The sequence below is a fragment of the Astyanax mexicanus genome, unplaced genomic scaffold (assembly GCF_023375975.1).
Source record: "Astyanax mexicanus isolate ESR-SI-001 unplaced genomic scaffold, AstMex3_surface scaffold_31, whole genome shotgun sequence".
NCBI classification, from domain to species: Eukaryota; Metazoa; Chordata; class Actinopteri; order Characiformes; family Acestrorhamphidae; genus Astyanax; species Astyanax mexicanus.
In genome coordinates this window covers 1,012,102-1,035,562 of record NW_026040041.1, presented here as the reverse complement: position 1 = coordinate 1,035,562, position 23,461 = coordinate 1,012,102, and the positions used below count along the sequence as shown (strand labels likewise).

Sequence of the window (23,461 nt, the reverse complement as noted above, 5' to 3'; positions counted from 1 at the left end):
GTGTTGGGCTGTGAGCACAACCCCCATCTGTGGACGTCGGGTCTGTCTCCTGGTAGCGCCTCCAGCCTCTGGACACTACGCTGACAGACACAGCAAACCTTCTTGCCACAGCTCGCATTGATGTGCCATCCTGGATGAGCTGCACTACCTGAGCCACTTGTGTGGGTTGTAGAGTCCGTCTCATGCTACCACGAGTGTGAAAGCACCACCAACATTCAAAACTGACCAAAACATCAGCCAGACAGCATAGGTTCTGAGAAGTGGTCTGTGGTCCCCACCTGCAGAACCACTCCTTTATTGAGTGTGTCTTGCTAATTGCCAATAATTTCCACCTGTTGTCTATTCCATTTGCACAACATCAGGTGAAATTGATTGTCAATCAGTGTTGCTTCCTAAGTGGACAGTTTAATTTCACAGAAGTTTGATTTACTTGGAGTTATATTGTGTTATTTGAGTGTTCCCTTTATTTTTTTGAGCAGTGTATTTGGAAAACCCCTTCAAAACTATCAGTTTCTCTGATTTAACTATCTATAGGTATATGTTTCAGTAAAATGAACATTGTGATTTTTTTCTATAAACTGTTTTACTCAATTATCTATCAACCTTTATTTCAACTCGGTAAATACATTGAAGGTAACAACTCATTTTCAGTGCAGCCGAGCAAACACAACATTAAAGGGATTGACAATTAGGGTTGAATTATAAAAACAAGCAAACAATGTAAGATTTAATTAAGAAACATTTAAATAATTCAAAATAAAAGGATATGCAAACAGGCTAAAATGTAGACCAAAAACAAATTGTAAAATAACCACAATTCTAAAAAAAGCAAATGATGGAACTAAAATAAATAATAATAAGTAAAATAAATAAGTAAATAAAAGAAATAAAACGCAGTAACAAAACAAATAAAAGGATAAAATGAATAAAATAAAAGGGCTAAAAAGGTAAAACAAAAAATAAATAAATAAAAACTAGACAAAATAATTAAAATAAATAACAAGGTTAAAGGTAAAACTCAACTAAAACAGTTACAGGCTGTCTGAAGATGGTTAAATATTAAAAGTAGTGGTGTCAATCAATTACAAAATTTAACATAAAATAAAGTATTTCATCATGAAAGCAGGTATTAGTAATGTGTAACAGCGTCCTGTATCATTACTACATCTCTGCAAACAAACCATTAGTAACAAACCGTGTGAAAATTATGGAGGACCAAAACTGCCAATATTAAAAATAAATAAGTAAATAAAATGGTAAGTAAATCACTCAATAAAAATAATATACTGATCCTTGCCATCAGCTGCCGGAGTCCTGAGAGAGCACAGTTGTCCTTGCTCTCTCTGGGTGGGTACAGTACAGTAGCTGGCGCTCTTCTTTCCCCTCATCACTCCTAGGGTGATGTGGATCAGCACAAGGCTGCGTCTGTGAGCTGATGTATCAGAACCGAGTCGCTGCACTTTCCTCCGAGTGTTAGCGTTGTGATGCTACTCGGCAATGCTACAGCATCAGCAGCAGTTCAAAAAGAGGCGGAGTCTGACTTCACATGTATCGGAGGAGGCGTGTGCTGGTCTTCACCATCCTGGTGTTGGGGAGAAAATAGGAAAAGAAAAATCTAAATAAAATCACAAAAAATAAATACTTTGGCAAAGAGATTTGGGGTCTAAATTAGAAAGTAAAATTTGGTCAGGAAGATACAGTATATTAGTCCAATATAATATAGTGCATAAATATTATTTGATACCATGCTGACTATATATAATGGGTCTTAATAAACAATGACTGCTGTTTAAGATGTCAAAAAGTGAGGGGCACCTTTTTTCACTGTATATTGTAATTTTGAAAGTGTTGGCTAACTGGATGGGGAAAAATGTACCAGTGTGCCCACAGTTATACAGTTACACTTACAATAAAGATTCGGCAAGAGACATAAATACGATTGAATTTGATTTTTTTCAGTTGTTTATTTAGATTTTTCGGTTCACACATAAGGCACACCATGTACGAAAATCAAAAAGAACATTACAACATTGTTATTAAAACAAATCGGAAATTAACTAAGTTACCAGAGTTAAAGGAGAACTCTGGTGTAAAATTGACTTTTAGTTGTAGTAAAACATGATAGAGAGTACTAAACTGTTAAATAGCCCACCTCCGCTCTCCCACAGCTTTCTGAGATCCTGAAATTTTATTCTGTTTTGCCTCTGCAGATAAATCATTTGTTTACAGTAGCTGTAGTTTTACCTACGCTATTGGTTGTAAAACATCGTTTTTAATAAAACCAACTAAATAAAATAAAATACATTTCTTTTGCATTTTTTAAGTTATTAATACCTCGTTTTAAATGTCAGGACTCTCCGGATTCTAGCCAAGGTGCTGTGGAGCTACTTTGTGCTGAATAAAACTGTGTAAAAAGTGATTTATCTGCAGGGTAAAATATGCCCCATATCATCCAAAAAACCAACAAAAGTCAATTTTACACCGCATTCTCCTTTAAAGAAATGGTTCAATTTAATGACAGAAACGGCTTATTATGAAAATATATTACAAGTGTACTTTGTGGGGCCTAAATTATGATATTGAATATCGATATGTGTAAATCTTCATATACTAAGCGCTCTCGGCCTTACATGAGCAAAGTTCATTAAGTTCGCTCATCCTCTGTCTGCTCTTCCCGTAACAAGTTTAAACCTGTACCTGGCATGTCTCAGAGGGAGGCAGTTGCTATAGATAACAGGCCATAATTGGATGACTTCCCAGAAAACGCTATCTCTAAATTCATTAGAACAAACCAGATGTCCACATAGGCCCTAGCTCTCACGGGAAAACTAAACAGGTGAAGGTCAGGTTTTTAAAAAAAAACCACACCATGTTGATTTGATCACAATTAGGTTCAATTATGGGAATAATGGCACCGCGCCCAAAGACGTGACCGGAAAAACCTCCCTAAAGATGATCATGTTTGGGAACAATTATGTTCAACTGAAAAATGGTTATATAACGGTAAAAGGTGGAGCCTAAAGCCCCCACCTTTTGTTCACCCAAAGACTGTATAAAAGTGTGTGTAAAACCTTTGTCTCATCAGAAGACTGGATCCTTCTGACTGAACCTGGCTGATTTCAAGGCAATAAAAGAACTTCTTAGAACTTCGAAGAACTCCGTCTTCTCCTTTCTTTGACTCGAGGCACTCGTCTGATTTTTATCTTCTTTCTTTTGAATTTAAAGCTTTGTAGTGATGCATGACTAGATAACCTTTTAAGAGTCTACTTTAAGCTAGCCCAAGGCTTCCCTTTAAGGGAGGCCTTAAGAGTCGTCAGATTACGAACGACAACTTCTAGTTAAAAAACTTTAAGTGTAATACAAGCAGACCACACCCCTTCTTCTGCCCAATCTCCTCCTACCTAGGGGTGGGCGATACGGCTAAAAAATTATAATATTTTACGGTATTTTCGCAATGATTATACTGTTGGCGATATGACAAAACACAGAATTAAAAAAAATATATATTTCAAGAATACACTACTGTAACAAAATAAAAATTCAATTTTATTACTGTATACAATATTATATGATATGGAACAGCCCATTTTAGATTTTTAAAAATACAAAATTTTTATCAGAATTGTAACAGAAGTCAATGATCCAGAATATCATGATACTACTAATAATAATAATAAATGCACTCAAAATATCTCCATATATTCAGGATTAAAGTAAAATAAATGATACTGGACAGATATAATCTGTCTCTAGTAGATATTGTCGTGGTGATTTTTCACGACTCTTCTAAGGCCTCCCCAAAAAGGGAAGCCTGGGCTAGCGTAAAGAGCTCTCGATCTATGTAGTCTTGCGTTAAAACAAAAGTTCTAAGTCAGAAAAATAAGAAGTTGAAACCAGACGAGTAGCGGTACGAACCGGTACAGGCCTTTCCGAGAGGAGGTTAGACAGAGTTTTAACAGAACTCAGTGAACTCTTCATATGTAACCAAGTATACTAATATAGTGGTAATATAACACATATTGATCACTAATTTAGGCCCCACAATATAGAACGGGAAATGAGAACTCTGTGGATTTTTCTTTTGATAAAACCAGTAAAAAAGTAGAACCCTGATGTGATAATTAGGGGTGGGTGATATGGAGCAATAGTTCAGGGTATAATATCATTCACCATATTCAAAAATGTGTCTGATTTACTCATTTATTTATTAACTATTATTTTATTTTAGTTTCGTGTCAACTCTGACTCTATGGATATGCTTTAAAAATATTCTTAAAATGTAAAGTGTACCTGTTGATTTGCCCTGTGTCTGTAGTTGTAAAGTTTATGAAGGAAGTGAGTAATAAAAAAATTCAATTACAAAAATAAGAAATATCAACAATCTCAAAAAACAAAGAAGAGAAAAGAAAAAAAACAATACCTTTTTACAGCAATTCAGTGCGAACATTCTCTAATTCATATACTGTCTCTTCCAGGATTTACCTGATTCATTCAGCCAATCACAGAGCAAGCTCCACCTTTCAGGACTACAGTGGGTATAGAGTGTCGTTCGTTACTTGACGACTCTTAGGCCTCCCTTAAAGGGAAGCCTGGGCTAGTTTAAAATAGACTCTTAAAAATGATCTAGTCATGCATCGATGTAAAGCTCTAAATTCAAAAGAGAGAAGATAAAAACAGACGAGTGCCCCAGGTTTAAAGAAAGGAGAAGACTTCTTTCCGATGTTCTAAGTTGATTCTTTATTGTTCTTCAGTCAGGAGGATTCAGTCTTCTGATGAGACAAAGGGTTACACACACTTTTATACAGTCTTTGGGTGAACAAAAGGTGGGGGCTTTAGGCTCCACCTTTTACTGTTATATAACCATACGTCGGTTGAACATAATTGTTTCCAAACATGATCATCTTTAGGGAGGTTCTTCCGGTCACGTATCTGGGCATTATGCCATTATTCCCATAATTGGAGACTGAGCTAGGGTCTGTTTGTGGACATCTGGTCTGATTAATGAACTTAGAGATATGCTCCCCAGCCATTAAGAAGCGTTTTCCTGGAAACTCTCCAAATTATGGCCTGTTATCTTATACAGCTGCCTCCCTCCGGGACGTGCCTGGTACAGGTTTAGGCTTGTTAGAGAAGGAGAGCAGACAGAGGACGAGCAAACTCAGTGAACTTGTTCATGTAAGGCCGAGTGCGCTTAATATATGAGGATTTACACATATTGATCTTCAATATCCTAATTTAGGGCCCCACAAGAGTTACAGGTATGTACAACAGGTAAGTATCACAGGTAAGTGTGACAAATATGCATAGTAGAAAAAATATATAGGGTAAATATAAAAGTACCTTCATATATCATTATAGACATGTACTGACCCAAAATCAGTAAGTAAATATTACAGTGAATACAATAAAATCTTCAGTGTTGTGTACTCGGAAAACAAAAGTGGTATCGTAAAATTTGTAAATACACAAGTAATTTTAAGGTTAAAAATAGAGTAAATATAAAGAAAATGCATAAATATATATATAATCATACTTAAAAAAAACATTCTTTATTTTTTTCATTCCTTCACTACTGGAATAAAAAACAAACTAAAAAACTAAAGAATATTTACGAGTGAGAGGTATTTGGAGATCTTTCTCAGGACGTTGAGCTGCCAGTCTCTCCTCTTTTATCATTTTCTTCCCTGTTGCTGTGAAAAGGACCAGGCTGTAAAAAATGCACAAAAACAGAAAGAGAGAATTAATAGAATTATCTCAAAAATATACATTTATGGCATTCAGCTGATAACTGTATCCACAAGGACTTAAAATTGAATCAGAGCTACTCCTAGAGGTGTATTGTGATACACCTGCCTGGCCAAAAATATAGGGATCCCTGCAGTATGTCTTCTTTTTAAAATGTATTTCTAATTTTTATCCCATTTTCTACCAAATTTACACGGCCAACTACCCAACCCACTCATTAGGACTGCCCCTATCACCAGGAGGGTGAAGACTAGCACATGCCTCCTCCGACACATGCGAATTCAGACTCCGCCTCTTTTTGAGCTGCTGCTGATGCAGCATTACCGAGAAGCATCACAGCGCTAAAGGTGCTTACACACTGCACGCGGTAGGTGCGGCGCGGTACGCTGACCCCCATAGGATTCAATAGTGTCTAGAGCGGTAGAGCGGTGCGTCGCTGCCGCGGAGCAGAGCGGAAAGGGGCGCGTTTCCCCGCCCATAACCACGCCTCCACCGCGCTACCGCTTACCGCGGGCAAAGTTCAACATGGTTCAACTTTGACCTCGCGGCAAGCGGTACCTCGGCAGAAAACGCATGACGTAAACTCACGCGACTAGAGAGAAACTGTAGTCCAAACAACAATAAACGTGCGCGAGAGACTAATAATAGCGATTAGTGAATCCCCTCAGCTGTACATCACTTCCCTACACTCATATAGAGATAACAGGAGGAAGAGAAGAATCAGAGCTTTGTTCTGAGGCTGAGAAACAGATACAGATCCACAGAGGCTGTAGAGACTCAAAACTACAAAACACCGCTCACAGAGGTGATGGGTTTTAGAAAACTCCGCCTATTATCAGCAGGAGACGCTTGGCGTCAGCAGCAGCGCAACGCACCCGCAACTGACCAGCGTAGAGTAGAGCGGCAGCACAGCGGAATGCCGCGCGGCATACCGCGTTCAGTGTGTAAGCACCTTAACGCTCGGAGGAAAGCGCAGCGACTTGGTTCTGATACATCAGCTCACAGACGCAGCATTGTGCTGAACGACATCATCCTTTGGAGTGATGAGGAGAAAGAGAGAGTGTCATCTACTGTACTGTACCCACTGAAGAGTAACTGTTTATTATACTTTGGGTGTATTGACAAATATCTTTCAGTTATGATTACTTATCTTAGTATCTATAATTACATAATTATTGTGTGAAACCTTGTATTTTATATGCATAACCAATACTCACATCGTATTTGATCATTTCTATTACTCACAGTGTATTTTACACGCATTTATATAGAAGATTAACCAATAATCACAGTATATTCTTTACATATATAGTAAAACATTGTTTGATCAGGCATGTGACTAACACAGACTCTATTATAACAAATTAACCCACATGATACATAAGGCGTTTACTAACACATAGGGTCTATTGTATGGCGGTCTAACCACGCGCTACTAACACATTAACATATAACATATGAGATCTATTGTGAGACTTATGTAGCTCATGCTTGAAGTATTTTGTTTACTGCATGTCTCTGACTAACGGCCATCAATCATCAGCTAGTGCACTCTGTACGAACTGAATTGATACAAAGGAGGCTTCAGGACGAACCATTATTTGCCCAATAATTATTTTATACTTTTTATCTTTTTTAAACCTATTACCTTTTACATCCCTCACCACTATTACTAAAATTTTTTGACCAATCATTATTTTATAGATATAGAGCATTTTTTAAACTGTTTATCTTTTTAAAGTTTGGGTTTAAAACAACCACTATGCAGATGAGCAATTACTTTCAGCAATATTGTAAAAGTTTTAGCTTTTAAGACAAACTCAATCCTAATTTTAAAAATATGAAATGTAGACACTTTAGAATTCACAAAATTAAACTTTCATTATTCAACATGTAAGCCATTTTTTTTGAACAAGAGGAACAATGTGTGGGGCTTGATAAATTGTTTAAGGAAATAGATGTATTGTTGATAATTGTGAAAAGCAGTCTGCTGTGCATTGCATATGCATAAATACTTATTGAACATATTGATCAGTAAACGTAAAGCATTGTTCGGATTTTATTTGCTATAATAACAAGAACAAAGCAAAGCATAAAATTGTTTATTGATATTGCTAATATTATTGTCTGTAATGGAAAGATTGATACAGAGAAAAATAATCACTTTCCACTTATCCCAATTCTTAAAGCACTTAATAAAATCAACTAAATCTAGAAATCAAGTCTTTATAAAATCTGGGGAACTGAAAAAAGTCAGAAATATAATTACTTAATACATATCACACCGCAGAAAATTAAAGTGGCAGGTAAAATAATATAGCCACAAGCGGTGATTCTAAAGTCCAAGCAAAAGTAACCCAAGAAAGCCCAGTACATCAATATGGAACCATTCCTGAGACAGAAGCCACATTATGTGTAGTTTGTTTGAGTTTAAAACTTTGGGCCCTGATATTGTATAAATCAGTGTGGAGATGAATAGACAGGGCCGCCGCTCTGCATACGCAGACAACGCAGCCAGCGTTAGGCCTCAACCATTTTGCAGTTGCAGGGAGCCAAATTGACTGAGAATGAAATGTGTTGAAATTATGACATTATTAAATTTAAAACCCAATGTGAATTATTTATGATACGCTCATCTTTTTTGTCTTTAAACATTGCATGGGGCACCTACTCTACTACTTAAAAGCGGCACGTTATTATTTTTGTGCATAATATAATGCCCCCACCCCTATTGCCTGAAATGGCACGGCTCGGTTTGCTCTGTTGGTTGTTGCCAAAAAATGCATGGAGGCGCTAAATCTTGCGCATGTTTAACCATTTTTAAAGTGTATGTGGCCATTCTATACAAAAACTTGTCCAGTGCAATATTTGTGTAAGTTAAAAACTTAAAATAAAATAAACAAATAGGATGAAAAATCGTAACTTATCTGGCAACCTTAGTCCTAACTAAAGTAGCAACGCTACTTGAGTTTGGCAGGAGACAAGTTCACCGCGCGAAGTTGCTACTAAATGGTAATTCAACTATGAAGCGACGGTTTGAGTCTGGAGCTGAGAAGAAGAAAAAGAAGCAGAAAGATGAGGCCCATGCATCCCTTTCTGGTGAGTAACTTCTATGTTAAAGGTTTAAATAGTTTTGATTACTTCATGTTCAGTGGTGTTGCCTGAGCTAGTTACGTTGGCTTTGCTGATTTGGTAGCTTTAAACGCTTAACTAGAAACTAATCTGGGTATTGCAAGGCACGTGGCACGTTTGCAAATAGTAGTAGTGTAGTTTAGTAAATTTTTGCGTAAACCTTTTGTGTTTGTGTGTGTGTGTGTTACCTTAGCAGCGGCCCTGTGAATAGAGCAGCTGATCATTAAAACTTTGCATGGTGTGGGGCCTAAATTAGGATATTGAAGATCATATGTGTACATCTTCATATACTGAAGCACACTCGGCCTTATATGAGCAAGTTCATTAAGTTCGCTCATCCTCTGTTTGCCCTCTCCCGTAACAAGTTTAAACCTGTACCTAACATATCTCAAAGGGAGACAGCTGCTACAGATATGTACCTAACATATCTCAAAGGGAGACAGCTGCTACAGATAACAGGTCATAATTGGCTAGCTTCCCGGGAAATGCTATATAATGACTGAGGAGCGTATCTCTAAATTCATTAGACAGAGACCAGATGTCCACATAGACTCCAGCTCCCATGGGAACATCAAACAAAGTGAAGGTCAACATTTTTAAAAAACCACACCATGTTGATTTGATCACTATTAGATCCAATTATGGGACTAATGGCATAATGCCCATAGCCTTGACTGGAAAACCTCCCTAAAGAAGATCATGTTTGGGAACAATTATGTTCAACTGAAAAATGGTTATATAACGGTAAAAGGTGGAGCCTAAAGCCCCCACCTTTTGTTCACCCAAAGACTGTATAAAAGTGTGTGTAATCCTTTGTCTCATCAGAAGACTGGATCCTTCTGACTGAACCTGGCTGATTTCAAGACAATAAAAGAACTTCTTAGAACTTCGAAGAACTCCGTCTTCTCCTTTCTTTGACTTAAGGCACTCGTCTGTTTTTATCTTCTTTCTTTTGAATTTAAAGCTTTGTAGTGATGCATGACTAGATAACCTTTTAAGAGTCTACTTTAAGCTAGCCCAAGGCTTCCCTTTAAGGGAGGTCTTAAGAGTCGTCAGATTACGAACGACAATGGAGCAATAATAATAAACATGATTCAGATGTTTGTTCCTTATTTATTATCTATATAGTATTACCAATACAATATAAGAAGATATGCAGGAAGCATTCAGTGGGAGGTGTCGTGCGTAATTTCACGACTCTTCTAGGCCTCCCAGAGAGGGAAGCCTGGGCTAGCTAAAATGAGCTCTAAAACTTTATCTAGTCATGCATCACTACAGAAGTTCTAAGTTCAAAAGAAAGAAGGTAAAAACAGACGAGTGCCTCAAGTTTAAAGAAAGGAGAAGACGAATCGTTCCGAAGTTCTAAGTTGATCTTTTATTGTTCTTGAAGTCAGCCAGGTTCAGTCAGGAAGCTTCAGTCTTCTGACAGCATTACATTATATTATGTATAGTTATATATTAACATTATATAACTATACATCGGTTGAACATAATCGTCACCAAACATGGTCAGTTTTGGGAGGATACTTCCGGTCCCATCTTTTGGCATCATGCCGTATTCCCATATGTGGAGTTAATCGTGGACAAATCAATATGGTATGTTTTTTTAAAAACCCTGTCCTTCACCTGTCTAGCTTCCTCGTGGGAGAGAAAGCTTGGTCAGCGACTTTCTCGTGGGGGAGAGGACTACTCTAGGGCCTGTTTAGACATCTGGTGTGATTAATGACTTGAGAGATAGCGTTCCCAGCCGCTATGAAGAGAGTTCTGGGTACTTTCCAACTATGGCCAATCATTATCATATATCACAACTGCCTCTCCCTCGGTCCACAGCTGTGCTTGGTACAAACTGGGCCTAACTGAGGGAGGGCGGACAGAGTTTTAACAGAACTCAATGAACTCGCTCATATGTGGCCAAATGTACTAATATATGGGTATTATAACATATATTGATCCCTAATATCTTAATTAGGTCCCCACAGAGGTTTAACAGCAGGTGCATTTAAAGCAGCAGCTTTGGGCTGTGAAGCAGTAAAATATGGTCTGTACAATGATGCTGCAGAGTTGAGGTGTGTTCTTTGGCTTTGGTAGTGTTTGTGAGAGTGGAAGTGTTTGAGTTTGTGAGTGTGTGCATGCACAAGAAATAGTGTGTGTCTAGTGGTAAACTGGGTCGTGAACACTGGTAGTGTTGTAAGATCTAATTTGGATATAACAGAGCCACAGGGAAGCAGTTACACTAACAGGGAAAGGGGTGTGAGCAAAAGGAAGGTAAAAGCAAGTAATTAATGGTGCTGACAATTAAATGTAGTATTTTAAATTTGAAAATTACTAAATGTTAGGGATTTAAAGCACATTCGACAGTAAAGATCATGATTGAGTATAACTGAAAATCAGGACAACTGAAGGAGGTAAGAAAACAAAAATTGGGCTGAAATCTGTGCGCAGACAAAATTTAAATATGAAATAATTAACTTCCAAGGGGAAATTAGAGCTTAAGTCAAGTGTGATAAATGTATTTTGACCATGTATTTTAACTTGCAGGAAGGAAACACGGCGGAAGCATTGAAAGACTTCCAAAATGAATAGAGAACCTTAAACATGATTATAACGAATACAAAAGTCTCGTTTCAGATCTGTTTACACAGGGGGAGAAGGAGGACGTGGTGCAAAGGTGGACCAGTCCAGACACAGAGTGAGGGCTCCTCCGCCATTACGCACGAAAGGGGAACAAGCATGGCTGGATTGAGCCTTTCCAGGTGACTGAGAGAACAACGTACGCATATCAACTGATAAGCGAGGGTTCGACAGCTGTGCAGCAACAGAGATCGCTCACAGAGCAGCAGGAGGAGACGAGACAGCAGCAGCTGAATCGTCTGACCCCGCAGCAGCAGCAGCAGGAAGGAGGGGCAGCAGAGCCCCCGCAGCACGGGCCTGGCCTGGCCACAGCAGAGAAAAGAGTTTCTCAGAGCACAGCAGCAGCACACAGCCTGGCTGTGACCGAGGAGCAGAAGTGAGGGAGTGACTCATTCAACAACTGTTCGATTGCGTCAAAGTACACTACATACAAGACTCTTAAACACATCTCATTAAAGAACACACATAGTCTTATCACACACCAACTCATACTTTTCATTCACTGATACTGCAGACATCAAGAGCCAGAATAAAGCTCTTCGTACGTGGGGCTGAGGTAGTCTACCTTCAGAACCCTGAAACAAGAAGAAAGAAGAAAAGAACAACACGCATTGCAACTTTAACACTTACACATATAGGGGTATAAACTGTGATTTGCTAAATTAGGGGGGGAACACATTATTTTTTCTTTACAGGTTGTCCTGGACATTGCTTTCCTTTACAGGTTGCCTTGGACTCTTGTAAAAACGGAATTGTAAAAAAAAAAATATATATACACTCTGTAACTTTAACACTTACACATATAGAGCTATGGATAACAAGTTTACAAAATAGTGGAAAACTTAGAGGGAAAACACATTTATGGTTTAATAATGGCTTGGTACGGAAAAAGGGGGTGGGACAGGTCAAAGTACGGACACTATAACCAACCGGCATTTCCTCTAGCTATTCCAATATGGCTCCAGATAATAATAACCGTTGCCCTCATGGGTATAATGATAATAAAGACTATAAACCGCCATATATGTTACCTATACTGGAGTGTGAGGAAGAGCAAGAGGAACTGCTGTAAACCAACCAGTCTTGGGGATGACTTTAAGGCAATGATGTCACTTCCCTTATACTGAGACAGCTAATAATTGGTTTTGTATGTTCTCCTGGATCCAGTACTTTGTAATAAATACTTGGTTTGCTTTCAACTCCACTCCACCTGTCTGACTCTCTCTATCAAACGAACACGCAGGGGAGTTGTACCCCGGACGAGAGGTGGGTGATGACCCACCCTTTATTTTCATTTCTACAACACCACCCAGAGAGAGCAAGACCAACTGTGCGCTCTCAGGACTCCAGCAGCTGATGGCTCCCAATCTCCCAATCATAGTGGCAGCGCTTTAGTCAGCTGGACCATTTGCATCACGTCTCCTAGAACATTTCTGAAATGCTTTGGTAATTTTTGATGTGCTTGTGCTTTTTTATTTAGTATGGAAGCCCATTCCCGCCACCTAAAAATAATCCAGCACATTTTTTTTTATTAATAAGTAAACTGCTATCTCAATATTTTGAGATAGTAAGTCATTATTGTGAGATACTATGTCATTATTTTGAGATACTAAGTCATTATTTTGAGATATTAAGTCAATATTTTGAGATATTAAGTCAATATTTTGAGATACTAAGTCATTATTTTGAGATACTGTCTCAATATTTTGAGATACTAAGTCATTATTTTGAGATACTGTCTCAATATTTTAAGATACTAAGTCATTATTTTGAGATACTGTCTCAATATTTTGAGATACTAAGTCATTATTTTGAGATATTAAGTCAATATTTTGAGATATTAAGTCAATATTTTGAGATACTAAGTCATTATTTTGAGATACTGTCTCAATATTTTAAGATACTAAGTCATTATTTTGAGATACTGTCTCAATATTTTGAGATACTAAGTCATTATTTTGAGATACTGTCTCAATATTTTGAGATACTAAGTCATTATTTTGAGATACTGTCTCAATATTTTAAGATACTAAGTCATTATTTTGAGATACTGTCTCAATATTTTAAGATACTAAGTCATTATTTTGAGATACTGTCTCAATATTTTGAGATACTAAGTCATTATTTTGAGATATTAAGTCAATATTTTGAAATATTAAGTCAATATTTTGAGATACTAAGTCATTATTTTGAGATACTGTCTCAATATTTTAAGATACTAAGTCATTATTTTGAGATACTAAGTAATTATTTTGAGATATTAAGTCAATATTTTGAGATATTAAGTCAATATTTTGAGATACTAAGTCATTATTTTGAGATACTGTCTCAATATTTTAAGATACTAAGTCATTATTTTGAGATACTAAGTCATTATTTTGAGATATTAAGTCAATATTTTAAGATACTAAGTCATTATTTTGAGATACTAAGTCATTATTTTGAGATATTAAGTCAATATTTTGAGATATTAAGTCAATATTTTGAGATACTAAGTCATTATTTTGAGATACTAAGTCATTATTTTGAGATATTAAGTCAATATTTTGAGATATTAAGTCAATATTTTAAGATACTAAGTCAATATTTTGAGATACTATCTCAATATTGAGATACTAAGTCATTATTTTGAGATACTATCTCAATATTTTGAGATACTAAGTCATTATTTTGAGATACTGTCTAAATTTTTTTATGATACTATCTCAATATTTTGAGATACTAAGTCATTATTTTGAGATACTATCTTAATATTTTGAGATACTAAGTCATTATTTTGAGATACTATCTTAATATTTTAAGATACTAAGTCATTATTTTGAGATACTGTCTCAATATTTTAAGATACTAAGTCATTATTTTGAGATACTGTCTCAATATTTTAAGATACTAAGTCAATATTTTGAGATACTATCTCAATATTGAGATACTAAGTCATTATTTTGAGATACTATCTCAATATTTTGAGATACTAAGTCATTATTTTGAGATACTGTCTCAATTTTTTTATGATACTATCTCAATATTTTGAGATACTAAGTCATTATTTTGAGATACTGTCTCAATTTGTTTCTGATACTATCTCAATATTTTGAGATAGTAAGTCAATATTTTGAGATACTATCTCAATATTGAGATAGTAAGTCATTATTTTGAGATACTATCTCAATATTGAGATAGTAAGTCATTATTTTGAGATACTAGTAGAATGCCCAGAGACAGAAGCAGGTGAGACAAAGACGCAAAATAATATTATTGAGGATTACTTCAGTCGTGGATTCACAAATGATGAAATATTGGTGCTTTTAGAGGAATCACATAATATCAGAATAAGCCTCCAGACTTTGGAGAGAAGAGATTAATTTAATAACACACACTGGACTTCTATTTTTGTGTTTTTGTGAATTTTCTGTGGATTTCTTTATTTTAAAGACTTTTGCTTCTGCAGTTATGGCACAGTTTGACGGGTGGTCAAAGCGCCAGTTTCAAGCGTTCTTCCAAACACAGAGCAAACAGGTTCCAGTGCACAGCAACAGCAGATACTTTTACAAATAAATTGTATATAAACGTTATGTTTAATGTTATATTTATTCTATAAACAAGTGTTTCACTCCATTAAAAAACTCACATTAGTGAGGTGTGCTAAATCTAAATCTAATCTAAACCAGCTGACCAATAGAGATTCAAGGGGAATGTCTTATTCTAAGCCCCGCCCACCCCTGAAAACCGTGCCAATGCAAAAATCCAGAGCAGAAGCAAAAAAAGAGATTCCAGAAGCAAAAAGTCTTCAACAGAAACCCCCCCCCCCCCCAAAACAGAAAATTCACAAAACACACAAATAAAATCAAAGACTTTCAAAATCCATACTGAAATCATTTTCAAATAACTGCAAAGGATAATAAAGTAACCAAGTATATTTAAATTAAATATGTTTGCTATATATTTTTTTCTCTTGCAACATACAAGTTTTCTTTTTGATTCTTAAGTTCAACCTATATAGCTCCTTTCTAGAAACTGTGGGGCCCTAAATTAGGATATTAGTGATCAATATATGTTATATTACTCATACATTAGTACATCTGGCCATATATGAACGAGTTCATTGAGTTCTGTTAAAACTCTGTCTGCTCTTCCTCAGTAGGGCCCAGTCTGTACCAGGCGCAGCTGTGAACTGAGGGGGAGACAGTTAAGAAATATGATAATGACTGGCCATAGTTGGAAAGTACCCAGGAAAGCTCTTCATAACGGCTGAGAACGGCTAACCTGATTCATTAGTTATACAAAGTGTCTCAAGAGGCCCAAGGTCAGTCTTCTCCCACGGGAAAGCAGGGCAGGTGAAGGACAGGGTTTTTTAAAAAACTATACCATGTTGATTTGTCCACGATTAACTCCAAAAATGGGAACATGGCATGACGCCAAGAAATGGGGCCGGAAGAATCCTCCCTCAAACTGAACGTGTCTGGTAACGATTATATTCACCCGATGTATAGTTATATAATGTTAAAAGGTGGAGCTTAAAGCCCCCACCTTTGTTCACCCAAATACTGTATAAAAGTGTGTGTATTCCTTTGTGTTGTCAGAAGACTGAAGCTTCCTGACCCAATCTGACTTCAAGAACAATAAAAGATCAACTTAGAACTTCGGAAAGACTCGTCTTCTCCTTTCTTTAAACTTGAGGCACTCGTCTGTTTTTATCTTCTTTCTTTTGAACTTAAAACCTTTATATTGATGCATGATTAGATAAGTTCTAGAGATCATTTAAGCTAGCCCAGGCTTCCCTCTCTGGGAGGCCTAGAAGAGTCGTGAAACAGCCGCGACAAAACCCAAGGACGCTTTACAATTTACACACAACTATTAATTTGGTTAAAACTTACTAAGTAGAATTTGGTTGAGGATTTTATTATTGTTTTTAAACTTTTGGCACAAAATTCAGTCCATAATACTCTAAACTCTACTTATTGCTGCTGTAGTGCTCTATTATATGCAATATCAAAATTCTCCATGCACGGCATAATCTGTTCCCAATCACTTACCATATGCAATATCACCACATTTACTAGAGAGAGATATACAGACGTTGCAAGCGGATGAGAGAGACAGACAGACAGTGTGGGAACCAAACAAGTAACCTTATAGCTATTTAAACTGTATGTTAATTAGAGTTTCAATTTTCGAGTTTGTTCGAATCCCCAAAGTCTTCTGATGATACCAGACAAAGACACACAGTTTTATACAGTTGAAAATGGGTTGGACAGTCAGGTGGGCTGGAATACATTTCTTTTGTTATAGAACTCCCTTCGGTTTCAGTATCCAAATTTGGTCAAGATCCGTTTTTTTTTATTTTTATAAAAAACCTTGAGTAGCCGAGGCAGAGACCGGGGCAGGTTAACGCCTAACGCACCGGCTTTATCTGTCCTTATCTATAGGGAGGCTAACACACTCTACACGTTTATAATAAATCCACACACACACACACACACACTTAAGAGGCCCGTTTGAGGACTTCAAACAGCGGACAGTGCAGATCAACACCTATGCTGTTTTACAGTTACATTGCGTTAAAACTGTCTTCCCTTTTCTTTAAAAAGCTTGATTCTCGTCTATCTTTTATTTATTGTTTTAACTTTGTAAATTGTGAAAGAGAGAGTGTCGCGGTTATTTCACGACTCTTCTAGGCCTCCCAGAAAGGGAAGCCTGGGCTAGCTAAAATGAGCTCTAAAACTTATCTAGTTATGCATCACTACAGAAGTTTTAAGTTCAAAAGAAAGAAGGTAAAAACAGACGAGTGCCTCAAGTTTAAAGAAAGGAGAAGACGAGTCTTTCCGAAGTTCTAAGTTGATCTTTTATTGTTCTTGAAGTCAGATTGGGTCAGGAAGCTTCAGTCTTCTGACAACACAAAGGAATACACACACTTTTATACAGTATTTGGGTGAACAAAGGTGGGGGCTTTAAGCTCCACCTTTTAACATTATATAACTATACATCGGGTGAATATAATCGTTACCAGACACGTTCAGTTTTAGGAAGGATTCTTCCGGCCCCATTTCTTGGCGTCATGCCATGTTCCCATTTTTGGAGTTAATCGTGGACAAATCAATATGGTATAGTTTTTTAAAAACCCTGTCCTTCACCTGCCCTGCTTTCCCGTGGGAGAAGACTGACCTTGGGCCTCTTGAGACACTTTGTATAACTAATGAATCAGGTTAGCCGTTCTCAGCCGTTATGAAGAGCTTTCCTGGGTACTTTCCAACTATGGCCAGTCATTATCATATTCATAACTGTCTCCCCCTCAGTTCACAGCTGCGCCTGGTACAGACTGGGCCCTACTGAGGAAGAGCAGACAGAGTTTTAACAGAACTCAATGAACTCGTTCATATATGGCCAAATGTACTAATGTATGAGTAGTATAACATATATTGATCACTAATATCCTAATTTAGGGCCCCACATTCCCCCCTTCCGTGGGATTTAACGATGGTATGGTTAAGTATCTTAAGCTATCACTTCAGAACATAAAGATTATGACTTTTTAAGTTAATTTTAATTATTTTATTATGTGTAAGTTCCGTGCTCGTAAATAGTTTTAAGTCCCAAGTCCATATTAAACCATGTTGATTTGATACGTTTTTATGCATATATGTGAGTAAGTATGACAGAATAGTAGAAAATACATGGTTATATAACATCTACATGACACCAAAACAGATGGGTAAATGAGGGTGTAACTACAAGAGGTATGAAAATACACATATACAAATGGATTACATATGATATATATATAAGTTGAGTATCATATATGGTTTAAGTTCCATATTAATATATTGTCCACCAGGGGGGGGTCAGACAGGTCCAAAGGAATTTACACATCTCAAGTATTGAGATGGCCGTTTGTTACAAAAATTGACATAAGTATCTTAACCTCGCCCCACATTCCCCACCTCAGCTGGAAACTGGCGACTAATCGAGCATAGAGAGGCACGTCAAACATGGCACCAGGCAAAGCGACCCAACGTGACCCCACATGCAGCAGCATACCCCAAGAACCAAGGGTTAAGGCAAACCACCCCGGAACAAAGTCAAGGATGGCCAACCCCCCTTAGAACCAAAGGCACTCTGCCGATGAGAGAGTAGCTACGTCATTTGGTGGCTTCCCGGAAAAGCTACCTCATAGGTCCCTTAGTGTGTAGCGTTACCAAGACAATGCACAGTCAAGAGGCTCCTCTTCACGCCTCTTCAGAGGATGTTGGGAACGCGAGCAGAGAAAAAGTATAACCCAGAAATAAGCCTAGGCAATGAAGGGTCAATTAAGCCTGTCCCCCCTTGCGCACAATACACATATGTAACTCCGAAACATTTCACCAGACAGTGAAAGGCACTCTTGAAACAAAATAAACAAAACGCACAACCAATTATGATGGAGCATTGGGACAAAAATGGAGTAAAAGGGTGCATGAGTAAATAGTCCATAGAGTTGGAGAAATAATCCAAAGGCAAAACACAAAAGTAAAAATACAAGTCCAGTTGAAGGCGCCGAAGATGTCTTCCGCCTTTTGTGACTTTACGCCACGTAGAAAGGCACGGTGCAGGTCAAGGGAGAGGTTACTAGCACTTCACCTTGACCCGGAAGTAGCAGTCGCCTTAGCTATCCGGCCTTGCCCTGGCCCATGTGGCAAGTTACTGCAAGTCCCGCTGACGAGTCAACGGACGCATGAAAAACAGCATATTGTCCAGAGATAGACGAAATTGTTCGCTCAACCAACATTCTCAGACAGGGTACAACACAACAGGCAACAAACATCAAAATCAAAATGACATATAAAAGCATCATAGCCATCCTCATTAAGAGAGCTTTCCATTGACCAGAAAATAACCAGTTAAACCAGGAGGTTTGAACAGCTTGCGTGTTTCTAACATGTTCATCTCGCAGTTTTCTAAGTTTAGACATAACCTTTGTGAAGTTGCCCTCAGAGCCAGTGTGTAAGGGAATATACGAACAACATTCGTCGCCAATCAAAACACAGACACCATCATCAGGTGCTCTCATTTGGTCAATAGCAAATCTGTTTTGAAGGGTCATTTTTGAAGTAGCGTCCAATTGTTCACCAAGGGCTTCTAAAGCAGTAATGGTATGATTGAGGAATCTCTGTTGATTGTACCAAATGTAATTAATCCAGTGGCCATTTCTATAGGCTTGCATTCCCGCAAACAGGATACCTGTAGCTCCAATGCTACCATCACTCATAACTAGGTGTTCCTTAGGAATTTTTACAGGAATGCCTAGGTAATTTAGTTCAGGAACATTCTGAATGTCTGAGATGTCAGGTAGTGAATAGAGATCCCTCTTGTGTCTGGGCAAAGTATCATCAAAGGTCATGACTGAAACAGAACCGGTTAAAGTGACAGGTGCACAACAGCCAGTCCATGTGTTAGTAAGGGACTGGAGCAGCTTAGTGTCTGATTGACATATCCAGAAAAGATCAGCTAGAGGAAGGGTACCATTGGCCAGATTAACCTTGAGATATCTACGTCCTGTGAGTATATCAGTTCCAGTAGGAGTAAGTCGGGTACGATACCTGTGATCAAGCTCAGGGAGGTTGTGTCGTGTAGTGGGTCTGCAAAAACAAAATGGATACTGAGCTCCAGTATCTCTAATAATGGGAGGAGGTGGAACAATTGGGCTGTCAATATCAGTACATATTGGATCAACAATTGAGTGTTGGTTGGGAATATTCAATGAAGACATCAAGCATTGAAGAGGTGATGGGACTGTTCTATTAGTAACATCATCTAAACCATCTATAGGGGTAATAGTTGGGACGCTGTTCCCGTTGTGACAAGCTAAGCAGTCAGTTGAAGCAACTGATTGAGCAGTGTAGGTCAGATATTGATAGAACATATTCTGTTCAGCATATTGAGAAATTACTACACCAGGATCATTATCTGTGTCAGGTAAGTCATTAGGGTTTAAGGAATCAAATGTGAATAATCTCTGTGCCTCCCAAGAATGCACCACAGCTCTTGGAGTTCTGTTCAGGCGGGCTTGTTCATAACAGAGTAGAGGCTCACAGAATGCATTCAAGGTATATTGTGCCTGATGTGAGCAGTTAGTACCAATTGGGTAAGCCTTCACGGAGAATGTACCTTTTGTGTCAATTAGGAACGCTACGGAGTTCATTGATCGATATTCAACTTGGAAGTAGGTGTATCGAGCTCGTGTCGAAGGATTAGTGGTAAGAAAGTAGGACATTAATAAGGCTATGCTACAACGCAGAAGCTTGGATGGGCGTCTTTTAAGGCGGGCAGAATTGAAACAGTTAGCAGGTTGGTCACAGATATTCTCAGGTGACGCCATGCAACGTTTCCTAATTGTTTTGTAATCAGATTGGCGATATAGTGTCCATTCAAAGTAAATATTTGCGTAAGAGAATGATGAGAACAGGTTGGATGTCGATGTCATACAAATCGTTGGGTCAACATAAGGACAGTACCGTTCGCACGAGCGATTGCCCGATTCAGACCAAGTCTGATGGACAATGGATCGTTTGTACTTGTTCGCATGAAGTGAGCGTTTAAAGACAACTTGTGAAGTGTCAGTGTAAGAGCTGGTCATCGTGCCATGCGAACAGATTTGGTATCCGCTACATATCATAGATATGGCTAAGGCACCTAACGCAGAGGTAATAAAGACTGCCAGGACAACTGTGAACCCAAGTAAAAGATGGTCCTTATGATTTCCAAATGTCAAGACTCTTAGTCCTGATTTGTATGAGTCTCATCTTTACGATGCAGTCCAATGACAGCAGTAGGTTAACAGTGAGGATTTTTCTGTTACAAACGAACGAAAGTATTGTCTTCGACTTAAGGATGCTGTATCACCAGGAGTGGCGAAGTACCATACAATGGTGGTGGTAAAGGTTGGTTTAACTATCTCTGCAACTAGAAGGTGCTCTGGGTTAATCAGTAGAGTTGATTTCAGAAATGGAACAAAATCAGTGTATATTTCTAAACCAATGTCTATAATACCCGTTGGTCCAGCTTGGCTAGATGAATGGGCTATAAATGTATGGGCAGTAGTAAAGTCTGCGTCAACCAAATACAAAGGCAAATCTTTGAAAAAAGGAGAGAGTGGATATGGGAGGGTTGAAATATGGAACGCTCTGCAGGGAATCATCAGGTGGAATTTGGACAAAAACATACACAATGATCACACAGAAATAGTATAAGGTATCAGTAGGTCTATCACACAATGAAAGTCATTCACTCAACAATAGTTCAAAAAGAAAAATAAAAACAAGAAAAAGGTCCATGTACTTAGTTAGTACGGTCCAGTAGTATTTGATTCAAGAGAGCAATTTACACAGAGTTCCAGTCCAGTGTAAGATAACTTGGCAGACTGTTCCGTGAAAAATACAACAAGAGACAGACAGACAAACAGTGCAAGCAAAAGAAAGAGACAGACAGATAGACAGACAACGTTAGCGAAAGATACAGACAGATGGTGCGAGCGAAAGAGAGAGACAAAGATACAGACAGAAATTTGGTGCAAGTGGGAAAAGAAAAAAAAGAAGAGAGACAGACAGATGGTGCGAGTGAATAAGAGAGACAGACAGATGCCGAGAGAGAGAGAGAGAGAGAGAGAGAGAGAGAGTATGAGTGTTACGTATCTTCCGCTCTTCATTTTTAATTTCCCTGAAAAATGAAAACATTCTGTCCCTGTACCCAGAATGCAATGGGCGATTCCAGAACTGAAAGTCTGTTAGCTCTTTTCCACCAAAAGAACTCTGGTTCTTGAACCCGTTCCATTCAGACTTATTAGAAGACTTATATCACCTTCAGCTCTTTAGTGTGAACATATCCTGCCCGAGATAAACCCTCCGCTAGTTCACCGTAGAGTTTCTCCTTCCTAGTTCTCCCTAGAAGTTTATCCTGAAACTCTGGAGAACAGAGTTTTCCCACTGAGGAATTTAGTATTCTTTGGTTTCCGCTGGGAACGAAAGTTCTTGGTTCCGGAACTTACTGTTGTTGATGGAAACACGGCGAACCGGTTCAAAATTAGGTTCACGAACCAGAACCACGTCGGTGGAAAAGCACTGTGTGTGTGCCTTTGTTGTGCGAAGAGCAGAATGTCTGGTTGCCCAGAGCTTTAATATTCAATAAAAACGTGTGCCAGTTTCTCTTTTAACTGGAGACAGTGGTTTTATTTCTTAGTAATTGTAGTTGTAGTAATTATTAGAAGTAAAGTTTCAGGAGAAAAAATATGTATTTTCAGAAAAAAAAAATGTGACTGGTCTAGCAGTGATCCATGGCAATGAAACCAGTGAAAGCAACTCACCACTGCAGAGCTCAGATTGGCAGTTTCTACATTCTGTCCTTTAGTCCGAACTGTCTTCGTCCCACTCCTCTGCAGAACTATCAAAAACATACAGATCATCAACAGTTATCTCTCCAAACAGCCAAACAAACGTCCCATCAATCAATCAATCAATCGATCTAGGCGACATGCTAATCATACAAATATACAAAAGCTTAATTTTATTGGAATGCATTAAAACTACACTCCATATCTAGACTGTGCATTTCCTGCAGAAACTGTGACTACGCCTGCAGCTCAGGTTTCAGATGTTAGGGTGTTGCATGAAGGCTGCTAAGGTGTTACTAGATGATGGATTGTAAATATATGTTTGTCTAATAGGGCTGAGTCCTAAAACATTTGCTTCAGCTTAGGAGTCCAAATACCTTTGACTGAAACAGTGAATTGAAAAGACGTCCAGGAGTTCAAAACTATTTGGCTAAATGGTGGAACTGTGCTTGGCCCCGATAGTGTCCCAAAACGTTTTGTAATGTCATTATGGGATTTAAACAGTGTTTTTAGTAAGCTTCTTGTACATGTTTAAAGTTCTTAATGCCTCAATTTAAATGTCAGGGCTCTCTGGATTCTACCAAGGAGGTGTGG

At 38.0% G+C, this 23,461-nt stretch overlaps 1 protein-coding gene and 1 long non-coding RNA gene across 7 annotated transcripts in view; one reads left to right on the top strand and one right to left on the bottom strand.

The window, feature by feature from the left end:
* Positions 1-1,944: 1,944 nt before the first annotated feature.
* The window catches only part of LOC125788904 (zinc finger protein OZF-like), an 83,841-nt gene continuing 62,324 nt past the window's right edge, over positions 1,945-23,461 (bottom strand). For 5 of the 6 annotated variants that reach the window (XM_049472830.1, XM_049472831.1, XM_049472829.1 and 2 more), the window contains 2 exons: positions 22,841-22,917; positions 1,945-5,707 (listed from right to left, as the gene is read on the bottom strand). In XM_049472830.1, coding sequence (XP_049328787.1) covers positions 22,881-22,917 — 37 coding nt within the window. In that variant the 3' untranslated portion in view covers positions 1,945-5,707; positions 22,841-22,880. Of the gene's footprint in view, positions 5,708-18,034; positions 22,918-23,461 lie in introns of those variants that run through there. The other variant, XM_049472828.1, reaches the window with a different exon arrangement.
* Positions 9,987-12,194, top strand: LOC125788908 (uncharacterized). Its single transcript, XR_007429880.1, has 2 exons — positions 9,987-10,053; positions 10,859-12,194. It is a non-coding gene; the product is annotated as an uncharacterized LOC125788908 (long non-coding RNA).